The sequence below is a fragment of the Zophobas morio genome, unplaced genomic scaffold, assembly GCF_036711695.1.
Source record: "Zophobas morio isolate AGI-343-1 ecotype UQ-CSIRO unplaced genomic scaffold, CSIRO_AGI_Zmor_V1 ptg000004l, whole genome shotgun sequence".
Classification (NCBI taxonomy): Eukaryota; Metazoa; Arthropoda; class Insecta; order Coleoptera; family Tenebrionidae; genus Zophobas; species Zophobas morio.
The window spans coordinates 2475657-2487181 of record NW_026972109.1 but is presented as its reverse complement, the minus strand read 5'-3'; the positions used below and the strand labels follow the sequence as shown (position 1 = coordinate 2487181).

Below are 11525 nucleotides of genomic sequence, written 5' to 3'. Positions count from 1 at the left end.
TTCAGTTTTTCGATTTCTCAATTTTAACTTTTCAATTTTTGAAATTATTAATTTTTTACGATTTTTTGAGTTTTCAGTTCTCTATATTTCAATTTTTCAATTTTCGGAATTTTTAAATTTTCGATTGTCCAATTTTTTTTTATTTTTCGATTTTCAAATTTTTCGATGTTTCGATTTTTGAATTAACCGATTGTTCAATTTCTCGATTTTTAAATTTTAGATTTTCCAATTTTAATTTTTTTGATTTTTTTATGTTTCGATTTCTCGATTTTACAATTTTCCCATATTTGAATTTTTCAATATTTTAAATTTTCGATTTCGAGGATTTACTGTGTTACAGTAGTCATCAGATTATTGTTGTGCGTTAAAATGCCTACATACTGATAAGCACGTACATACAAGACACATTTAAGGCTGTTTTAAGTCTGCTAGATATAATTTTTGCAATTTTAAATGTATTTCTTGATGTCTAAATCGTATATATTTTGTGATACAATCTTAGGATAAAATGCTTTCAAAAATAATATGTATTTAATGATTTGACTACTATTAATAAAAAAAATACGTAAGAAGATGTTCATTTTGAATTAATTTGGTGTTCATAGTTTGATGATAATCCATAGTTATTCTGCTGGAGGGAAATTATTAGATGACTTGTTACTAATTAATTAAAGTAGTGGTCGTTTAATTTCGTATACCTTTAAAGTGGACGAAGGAACGCATATTTGTTAGCCATGCAGTTCATGGATAATAGGTATACCGCGATAATATTAAATTTTTGTTACCTTAACCTTGAAACAGGTATGCACTACATATACATATATTACAGTAAAGTCTTCAACACGTACGTTTGCTTATTTTGTGACTGCTCCCCGTACAAAGTACTGATTAATACGTCCGTTTACTACCTTATCGACATCACGTGCTTACGGACTATTTTTACCCCCTTTCGTAAGGTACCGTCACTTCATAGTGAAGCGAGTGAGATGTAAAATATATATTCATTCTTTTCTACATGGGAAAGTGATTGTCCGTATAGGTTGTCCAACTATAATATACTTAAACAATGGTACTACTCTTAAACCTCAAGATCGTACTCTTCGATTTTGTTTCCTTGTACCACTGGTACCACATTTTCCCGAAGACAATAAGGAGTTAGGCAACCAGTAAAACACTCAAGTTTCAACTAAGCAGAAAACCTGTCGGAATTGTGTTTAATAAAGCTTTATTATGTGTATTAATATTGTCACTGACACCAAAATAACAAAAAATATTCGATGAACACAGCCTCAGGATACTACTTATTCAAAATAGCTTGAATTTCCGCAAAACTCTTCCCCTTTGTCTCAAACATCAAAAACACTACAAACAAGTCACACACCACCAACAACCCCGCAAACAACCAAAACGACCCCCCCATTCCGATAGCGTCCGACAAATCTGCGAAATACTTCGTCAAGAAAAACCCAGTGAACCAATAAAAACTGGTAGTAAGCGTGGATGCTTTGGCGACGATGTTCGACGGTAGAAGCTCACCCATGGACGCCCATGGTACAGGACCCATTCCGAAATTGTAGAAAGCAATGAACATAACTAACGAGAACACTGGCAGCCAGCCAAGATCCGAAACGTCGTTACCGTTTGTCTGGAGATAGAAGTAAACGCCCATGAGGATTTCGGCAGTTAGTGCTCCAGTGGAGGCAATGAAGAGTACAATTCGTCGACCGGCTCTATCTAGAAAGGGGAGTGCCATTATTGATACGAAGAGTTGGGCGGAGCCTACGATGATTGAACATACTTCTGGGGGCAAGTCGCTTTTAGTGGCGTCGAAAATGTCTTGGGTGAAGTATAGGACCACGTTTATCCCCGAGAATTGTTGGAAAGTGGTTAAAGCCACGCTGAAGAGGAGCGCTTTGATTGTTCCTTTTGTTTCGAAAATGTCGATAAAAGTGCCAGGTTTGAACTGCTCCAAGTGGGTTTTTTTGGCTTCTAGTTCTTTGCGGACTGTGGTGTCGGGTTTGGATCTGAGGTAACGAAGACTCTCGAAAGCTTGTTCTTCTTGATTGGTAAGAATTAAGTAGATGGGGCTTTCCACAGCTGCGAACCACACAACAGGGATGTAAATAACACAAATAGCAGAGAGAATTAGGTTGAAAGTCATTATGGAAACGTAAGGTCCGATGCAGTACGAAAAGAGAATTCCTATCATGATTAGTGTGGATGTGCTTGCTTGTAAAATCCCGCGATTTGTGTCTTCGGCTACTTCTGCCACGTAAACTGGTACGCTACAGAACGCCCCCCCTACTCCCATCCCCATTAAGAACCTTGAGACGTAATACAGGTACACCGTTTCAGCAAAAGCCGCTATCAAAAATGCGCTTAAAAACGGTACAACAATGACCACCAAGTTGATTCTTCTTCCAACCCTTTGCATTAAATAACCGTGGATGAATGGTCCGACAACGCCTCCCATTGCAGCCAAAGACCCAATCCATGATGACTCATCACCGGTTATTTGTCGGTTTAACGGGATTCTACTCAAATCATCACCTTCCAGAATCGCCAGTACTGGAGATGACCACGCCACAGATGTACCACTGATAAAAGCGATAATATTTGCTAAAATTACAACCCTACTATAAATGTAGCCAAATTTAAATATTCACCTGCTTGTACAACAATGTAAGAATATTTGCTTCCTTGAATCAACGTCATTTTTGGTAACTCGACTTGGAACACACTTTTGACTTAACGACAAGTTATGGTTTGAAGAAGATCACATCTATCTATCGAATTGTTGTTTGTAATCAGTACTTACGTATATTGAAAATGGCTTTCAAAAACAATTGACGATGTTTAAAAATCAATTGTAAAGTAGTGCAACGAAAAAGCGCACAGTGCCACGTTTTGTAAGATGTCAAGGCGTTTTGGCCAGAAGACAGCATCTTCAGACAACTATGGACCCCGGCGGTCATAGAAAATTACTTTTGGAGCGACATTTAGTGAAATTCATTGTTTCCAAAAATGTAGCAACTAAAGCAATAAAAATGCATTGGAATTATACATTCCCTCAATTTGTAAATTCAGTATCGTTGCAAAAGATCACTAATCTGCATTTTTCAGATAAGTTTTTTTCGATGTAAAGTTGAAGATAAATGATAATTTATCGAACCATACTCGAAAATTTCCATTGTGTAGAACATAAGTGTGTGACTTTGTCAAGGTCTGTGCCACGACAGATATAAGCCTTGAAGTGTCACGTTTTAGCACAACATGTCGAGTTTAATAGAATAACAAATTGAAAAACACAAGAAAAGAGAAATGTGTAGCCAAAAAACTGCCGCATATTGTACGCTCTACGCCGTTGTCGCAAAATAACCAGTTAAAAACCTCTGGAAACCCTGTATTCCACGGAATCTTCTGCTTTTATTTCAATTCAAGTTCAAGTTCTATATTTCTCGAACTTGGGGCGATATCCGGATAAATAGTAGTATTATCACAGAAAAACTGTGTTGTTTTTTTAGTAAAGGTTAAAAGAATGGCGGGGGGCACTGCCTAGGTTGTTTTTGAGAAAATTTAAAAGAGTCTGGGGGCCCCTTTCCCTGTTGTTTTTGACAGAAGGTAGACGAATCTCGAGGACCCCTTCTGTGTTCCTTTCCTTTTTGGAAGAAATTAAAAAAAACTCAAGTGTCCTTTCTGCCTTATTTTTGGCAGAAGTTAAAAGAATCTAGGGTACCCTTTCTATGTTGTTTCTAATAGAAGTTTAAGGAATCTCGGGGACTCTAAGTGTGTTTGAAAGAATCTCGGGGACCATTTCTGTTTTACTTTTTGGAAGAAATTACAAAAATCTCAGGAGTCCCTTCTGTCTTGTTTTTGGTAGAAGTCAAAAGAATCTAGGGGACACTTTCTATGTTGTTTTTAATAGAAGAGTTTCGGGGCCGCCCCTTTCCATGGTGTTTTTGACAGATGATAGAAAATCTCGGAAGAAATTAAAAGAATCTCAGGAGTACCGTCTGCCTTGATTTTGGCAGAAGTTGAAAGAATTTTGGGAACCATTTCTTTTTTTTTTTGTTTTTAACAGAAGTTAAAAGAATCTCGGGGACTCTAGCTGTGTTGTTTTGGGGAGAATTTAAAAGAGTCTCGGTGCCCCTTTTCCTGGTGTTTTTGACACAAGATAGAAGTATCGGGGGGACCATTTCTGTGTTGCTTTTTGGGAGAAATTAAAAGAATCTCAGGAGTCCTTTCTGTCTTGATTTTGGCAGAAGTTGAAAGAATTTAGGGAACCATTTCTTTTTTTTGTTTTTAAAAGAAGTTAAAAGTATCTCGGGGATTCTATCTGTGTTGTTTTTTGGGAGAATTTAAAAGAATCTCGAGCTCCCTTTCCCTGGTGTTTTTGACACAAGATAGAAAATCTCGAGGACCCTTTTTGTGTTGCTTTTTGGGAGAAATTAAAAGAATCTCAGGAGTCCTTTCTGTCTTGTTTTTGGCAGAAGTTAAAAGAACCTAGGGGACCCTTTCTATGTTGTTTTTAATAGAAGTTAAAGGATTCTCGGAGGCTCTAAGTGTGTTGTTTTTGAGAGAACTTAAAAGAGTCTCGGTGTCCCTTTTCCAGGTGTTTTTGACACAACATAGAAGAATCTCGAGGACCATTTCTGTGTTGCTTTTTAGAAGAAATTAAAAGAATCTCAGGAGTACCGTCTGTCTTGATTTTGGCAGAAGTTGAAAGAATCTAGGGGACACTTTCTATGTTGTTTTTAATAGAAGTTAAATGAATCTTGGGGACTTTCCCTGTGTTTTTTTTGGGAGAATTTAAAAGAGTCTCTGTGCCCCTTTTCCTGGTGTTTTTGACACAAGATAGAAGAATCTCGGGGGCCCTTTCTGTGTTGCTTTTTGGAAGAAATTAAAAGAATCTCAGGAGTTCTTTCTGGCTTGTTTTTGGCAGAAGTTAAAAGTATCTAAGGGACCATTTCTTTGTTTTGTTTTTAATAGAAGTTAAAGGAATCTCGGGGACTCTATCTGTGTTGTTTTTTGGGAGAATTTAAAAGAATCTCGAGACCCCTTTCCCTGGTATTTTTGACAGAAGATAAAAAATCTCGGGGACCTTTTCTGTGTTGCCTTTTGGAAGAAATTACAAGAAGCTCAGGAGTCCTTTCTGTCTTGTTTTTGGCAGAAATTATAAGAATCTAGGAGACCATTTCTATGTTGCTTTTAATAGAAGTTAAAGAAATCTCGGGGACTCAAAGTGTATTGTTTTTGGGAGAATTTAAAAGAGTCGCGGTGCCCCTTTTCCTACTGTTTTTGACAGATGAAAAAAAAAAAATCTCAGGAGTCCTGTCTCTCTTGTTTTTGGCAGAAGTTAAAAGAATCTAGGGGACCATTTCTTTGTTTTGTTTTTAGTAGAAGTTAAAGAAATCTCGGGGACTCTATCTGTGTTGTTTTTTGGGAGAATTTAAAGGAATCTCGAGGCCCCTTTCCCTGGTGTTTTTGACAGAAGATAGAAAATCTCGGGGACCCTTTCTGTGTTGCTTTTTGGAAGAAATTAAAATAATCTCAGGAGTCCTTTCTGTCTTGTTTTTGACAGAAGTTAAGAGAATCTAGGGGACCTTCTCTATGTTGTTTTTGGGACAATTTAAAAGAGTCTTGGTGCTTTTTTTCCTGGTGTTTTTGACAGAAGATAGAAGAATCTCGGGGACCATTTCTATGTTGCTTTTTGGAGGAAATTAAAAGAATCTCAGGAGTCCTTTCTGTTTTGTTTTTGACAGAAGTTAAGAGAATCTAGGGGACCTTCTCTATGTTGTTTTTGGGAGAATTTAAATGAGTCTTGGTGCCCATTTTCCTGGTGTTTTTGACACAAGATAGAAGAATTTCGGGGACCATTTCACTGCTGCTTTTTGGAAGAAATTAAAAGAATCTCAGGAGTCTTGTCGGTCTTGTTTTTGGCAGAAGTTAAAAGAATCTAGGGGACCATTTCTTTGTTTTGTTTTTAATAGAAGTTAAAGAATCTCGGGGACTCTATCTGTGTGGTTTTTTTGGGAGAATTTAAAAGAATCTCGACCCCTATCCCTGGTGTTTTTGACAGAAGATAAAAAATCTCGAGGGCCTTTTCTGTGTTGCTTTTTGGAAGAAATTACAAGAATCTTGGGAGTCCCTTCTGTCTTGTTTTTGGCAGAAGTTAAAAGAATCTAGGGGACACTTTCTATGCTGTTTTTAATAGAAGTTAAAGGAATCTCAGGGACTCTAAATATGTTGTTTTTGGTAGAATTTGAAAGAGTCTCGGGGCCGCCTTTTCCGTGCTGTTTTTGATAGATGATAGAAAATCTCGGGGACCTTTTCTGTGTTGCCTTTTGGAGGAAATTACAAATAGCTCAGGAGTCCTTTCTGTCTTGCTTTTGGCACAAAGTTAAAAGAATCTAGGAGACACTTTCTATGTTGTTTTTAATAGAAGTTAAAGGAATCTCGGGGACTCTATCTGTGTTGTTTCTTGGGATAATTTAAAAGAATCTCGAGGCCCCTTTTCCTGGTATTTTTTCAGAAAATAGAAGAATCTCGGGGACCTTTTCTGTGTTGCCTTTTAGAAGAAATTATTAAAAGAATCTCAGGAGTCCTTTCTATCTTGTTATTGGCAGAAGTTAAAAGAATCTAGGGGACCATTTCTTTGTTTTGTTTTTAATAGAAGTTAAAGGAATCTCGGAGACTCTAAGTGTATTGTTTTTGGGAGAATTTAAAAGAGCCTCGGTGCCCCTTTTCCTGGTGTTTTTGACAGATAATAGAAAATCTCGGAGACCCTTTCTGGATTGCTTTTTGGAAGAAATTAAAATAATCTTAGGAGTCCTGTCTGTCTTGTTTTTGGCAGAAGTTAGAAGAATCTAGGGGACAATTTCTTTGTTTTGTTTTTAATAGAAGTTAAAGGAATCTCGGGGACTCTATCTGTGTTGTTTTTTGGGAGAATTTAAAAGAATCTCGAAACCCATTTCCCTGGTGTTTTTGACAGAAGATAAAAGAATCTAGGGGACCATTTCTGTGCTGCTTTTTGGAAGAAATTAAATAAATCTCAGGAGTCCTTTCTATCTTGTTTTTGACAGAAGTTAAGAGAATCTAGGGGACCTTTTCTATGTTGCTTTTGGGTGAATTTAAAAGAGTCTTGGTGCCCCTTTTCCTGGTGTTTTTGACACAAGATAAAAGAATCTCGGGGACCATTTCTGTGCTGCTTTTTGGAAGAAATAAAAAGAAACTCAGGAGTCATCTCTGTCTTGTTTTTGGCAGAAGTTGAAAGAATCTAGGGGACCATTTCTTTGTTTTGTTTTTAATAGAAGTTAAAGGAATCTCGGGGACTCTATCTGTATTGTTTTTTAGGAGAATTTAAAAGAATCTCGAAACCCTTTTACCTGGTGTTTTTGACAGAAGATAAAAAATCTCGGGGACATTTTTTGTGTTGCTTTTTGGAAAAAATTAAAAGAATCTCAGGAGTCCTTTCTGTCTTGTTTTTGACAGAAGTTAAGAGAATCTAGGGGACCTTTTCTATGTTGCTTTTGGGTGAATTTAAAAGAGTCTTGGTGCCCCTTTTCCTGGTGTTTTTGACACAAGATAAAAGAATCTCGGGGACCATTTCTGTGCTGCTTTTTGGAAGAAATAAAAAGAAACTCAGGAGTCATCTCTGTCTTGTTTTTGGCAGAAGTTGAAAGAATCTAGGGGACCATTTCTTTGTTTTGTTTTTAATAGAAGTTAAAGGAATCTCGGGGACTCTATCTGTATTGTTTTTTAGGAGAATTTAAAAGAATCTCGAAACCCTTTTACCTGGTGTTTTTGACAGAAGATAAAAAATCTCGGGGACATTTTTTGTGTTGCTTTTTGGAAAAAATTAAAAGAATCTCAGGAGTCCTTTCTGTCTTGTTTTTGACAGAAGTTAAGAGAATCTAGGGGACCTTTTCTATGCTGTTTTTGGGAGAATTTAAAAGATTCTTGGTGCCCCTTTTCCTGGTGTTTTTGACACAAGATAGAAGAATCTCGGGGACCATTTCTGTGTTGGTTTTTGGAAGAAATTAAAAGAATCTCAGAAGTCCTGTCTGTCTTGTTTTTGGCAGAAGTTAAAAGAATCTAGGGGACCATTTCTTTGTTTTGTTTTTAATAGAAGGTAAAGGAATCTCGGGGACTCTATCTGTGTTGTTTTTTGGGAGAATTTAAAAGAATCTCGAGACCCCTTTCTCTGGTGTTTTTGACAGAAGATAGAAAATCTCGGGACCCTTTCTATGTTAATTTTTGGAAGAAATTAAAAGAATCTCAGGAGTGCTTTCTGTCTTGTTTTTGCCAGAAGTTAAAAGAGTTTAGGGGACTCTATCTGTGTTATTTTTGAGAAGTTAGAAGAGTCTGGGGGGGGGGGGGCGTCCGTGTTGTTAAAAGAATTTCACAACATTTCAAAATAGTAAAATCGTTAATTAACCAGTCTGACACTAATTATGGGGGGACCATGACCTCGAATGCAATTAATTTTTTATTTAAACAATGCACTTGTATAAAATAACAAACTAAATTTAATCTAAACCTTAATTAAATAGTAAACTAGTTATTTGTGACATGCTTAAAGTTGGGTCTAAAGCTCATAGTTTATATTTTCGCTTATATCTGTTATATTTATTAGAATAAATGAGCAAACTTTCCAAAAAGTTGCAGATAATTTTAGACCAACTTTCTCTGAACACTTTATGTGCACCTGTTTAAAAAATCACAATAAAATCTTCAGTTTTCGCTTATATTTGGGTGATACGAACAAAGACACCACTGAAAACGTGAAACGATGATCTAATTTGCACAATTTAAGATCGGACGTCAAGCTAAAGATAAAGCAATTTATCAATAAGTGTATAACGTCCATCAAAATAACAACGTAAGTAACATTGTCAAGGTCTCTGTCGCAGTAGATAATAATTGAATAGTCAGCATTTGGCAGCAAATAATAAACAAACATAAAAAAATATCCTTTATTACAGTACATAAATAACTATATACACAATAAATTACACAATTTCCTAAAAACGGAACTACACCACATCACGATCCTAAGATCTCCTGAATCTCCTCAAAACTTTTCCCCTTCGTTTCAATAACCACAAACAACGTGAAGAAGAACGCAAGAACACAGAATCCCGCAAACATCCAAAACGACGGTCCCATTCCAATCCCATCAACAATTTGCGAAAAGAACTTAGTTATAAGAAAACTTATAAACCAGCAGAACGCCGACGTGATGGAAGAAGCCGTCGATTTGACGTTCGATGGGAAAAGCTCACTCATAACAGCCCATGGTAGAGGTCCGAAAGCACAGTTGTAGGTAATAATATAAACTATCAGTGACACGACCGGCAACCACGATATATCATCGACATTGCTACCGTCGTCTTTGAGGTAAAAGTACAACCCTAGAGGTACCTCCGATATGACCATCCCCACAGCGGAGAAATAAAACAAGATTTTCCTCCCTAGTTTGTCGACGAACAACGGAGTGACGAAACTCGTCCCGAAAAGAACCGCTCCGATGATAATACTGGACACTTCCGACGGGATGCCTCCACCCGAAGCGTTGAAAATAATTTGGGCGTAGAACAAAACAGCGTTGATGCCTGAGAGTTGCTGGAAGCCTACTAAAGCCAGGGTTATGATCAAGGCTTTGATTAAACCTTTGGATTTGAAGAGGTCGGTGATTGAGCCTTCTTTGGATTGTTCGATTTGGGTTTTAATATCGTCTAGTTCGTCGTCGATTTTGTCGGATCCTCTGAGTTTGCGTAGACATTGAGATGCGGCGTCTAGGTCGCCTTTGGCGACCAGGTAGTGTGGGGTTTCTGGTGCCACGAAGAAGAATAAGACCATGAAGGCTCCAGGGACTACTGCTAGAATGACGTTGTAGGCCACCATGGGGGCGTAGGCGCCAACGCTGTATGAGAAAAGGAGTCCAAACGTGAGCAAAACGTTCATGACTGAACCCAAAGCACCGCGGTTTGAGTCTTCGGCTATCTCTCCTGTGTACATAGGTATGACGGTGAACACTCCTCCTATAGCTACTCCAATGATGATTCTTGCCACATAGTAAAGTTCGACGATTTCGGAAAAGGCTAGCATGAGATAAGCCACCAAGAAGGGTATTCCTATTGACATTAGAGTAAACTTGCGACCGATTTTATCAGCTAGGTATCCATAAATGAAAGGACCGAACACTGCTCCTAGTGATAACAAAGAACCAATCCATGAGTTTTCTTCAGCGGTGATTTGTCGACCGAAAGGGATATCGTCTACGTCTGTAACGTTCAACTTAGGAAGGATGGGTGACGACCATGACAAAGAGGTTCCAGTAACAAATGAAATTATGTTACCTAAAACATATTCATTGTTTATCTTGTATGTACCATTGACGACAAAAGTGACTTACCAGCGGCAGCAGCAACGTATGCTTGACTAATCATTGTAAGTATAATCGTATATACACAGATTTAAAAATCACATAATTCGAACGACTGTTTCTAAGTGTCTGTTGTTGATCTCACCGTTCCTTTTTCTTATGTGTCCGCACTATCAAGCGATAACAGATATTACGATCGATCACTGCACTTAAAATTCCAAAAATTTCCTCTTTAGTAGTTTGCAGAAACGTATCATTCACTTGATAAGAAAACTATTAACAGTGTCGTCGGGGAGTATTGTATCGATTTTTTTGTTTATAACTGGGCACGTACGTTATTGGATGTAGATGACTGAACCTTTTTAATAATTCCAATGAACAAGGTTTTGATTGGAGCGATAATATAGTGGAATCTGATTTTGCTCGGTCAAACACGTTTCGTTCGTACACGCAATATGATGTGTTTTGGTGTTATCATTAGTAAGATGTACGTGGAAGGACATGGTCGGAGGTTAATTTTTGTTCCATTGACGAATTTTGGGGCTAATTTATAGTCACACGTTCGAAAACTATAGACGAAAAAAAATTGCTCAAGTGTACTTTTGTTTAAAAAAAAAATGGTGCTAGGTTGACTCTGTCAATAAGTAAATTTGTTTGGCAGAGTTTTGCTACGCCTATGATCATTGGAAATATTTGACGTTAGCACTAATAATAACAAAAACCATGTTGTATTTTGATTAATTAACAGTAACGTAAATATAGATATCAATTATACACTTTATACAAGGCGATAACAAAGTTCAAATAAAAATTTTCCCCACAAGTTGCTAATATTTTGGAAGAGAACAAGTGTTTTTTTTGTTACACTATTATAAATGAAAAGTTCCACTAGTGCGTGATAAACGTGACTAGTTGTGTACTAATTTTTTTCCAGTTTCCACCCGCACTTTAAGTGATACTTCAGAGATAACCTCACAAAAGGCATTCTTTTAAAACAATTAAAACTTTTCCGTTCACTTAAAAAATAATTATCGCATCTGTACACAGTATTTAATTTTGCACCGTCTGCGTCATTTTTTTTAATGCAATATCGAGTTGAAACAGGTGTATTTCCATGCAGTTTCCAGTATTCTGGGCT

General features: G+C 37.1%; 2 protein-coding genes across 2 annotated transcripts; both read right to left on the bottom strand.

Annotated features, from left to right (window-relative positions):
- Positions 1 to 1180: 1180 nt before the first annotated feature.
- On the bottom strand, positions 1181 to 2753 carry LOC135134042 (facilitated trehalose transporter Tret1-like). The gene is made up of 2 exons (XM_064062622.1): positions 2667 to 2753; positions 1181 to 2619 (listed from the first exon to the last, which is right to left on the bottom strand). The coding sequence occupies exons 1-2, from the start codon at positions 2713 to 2715 to the stop codon at positions 1298 to 1300; spliced, it is 1371 nt and encodes a 456-aa protein (XP_063918692.1). The 5' UTR covers positions 2716 to 2753; the 3' UTR covers positions 1181 to 1297.
- Positions 2754 to 8961: 6208 nt separating this feature from the next.
- On the bottom strand, positions 8962 to 10845 carry LOC135134037 (facilitated trehalose transporter Tret1-like). The gene is made up of 2 exons (XM_064062607.1): positions 10418 to 10845; positions 8962 to 10361 (listed from the first exon to the last, which is right to left on the bottom strand). Exons 1-2 carry the CDS (start codon positions 10449 to 10451, stop codon positions 9046 to 9048), a joined length of 1350 nt encoding a protein of 449 aa, XP_063918677.1. The 5' UTR covers positions 10452 to 10845; the 3' UTR covers positions 8962 to 9045.
- Between the last annotated feature and the right edge of the window lie 680 nt (positions 10846 to 11525).

What these genes read in the sequence shown, in the direction of transcription:
- LOC135134042 (XM_064062622.1), bottom strand. Translation starts at nt 2,715, where the DNA reads ATGACGTTGATTCAAGGAAGCAAATATTCTTACATTGTTGTACAAGCA. An exon ending in TTACATTGTTGTACAAGCAG is followed by an intron (nt 2,620 to 2,666) that starts GTGAATATTTAA and finishes TTGTAATTTTAG; the next exon opens with CAAATATTATCGCTTTTATC.
- LOC135134037 (XM_064062607.1), bottom strand. Translation starts at nt 10,451, where the DNA reads ATGATTAGTCAAGCATACGTTGCTGCTGCCGCTG. An exon ending in ATACGTTGCTGCTGCCGCTG is followed by an intron (nt 10,362 to 10,417) that starts GTAAGTCACTTT and finishes AATATGTTTTAG; the next exon opens with GTAACATAATTTCATTTGTT.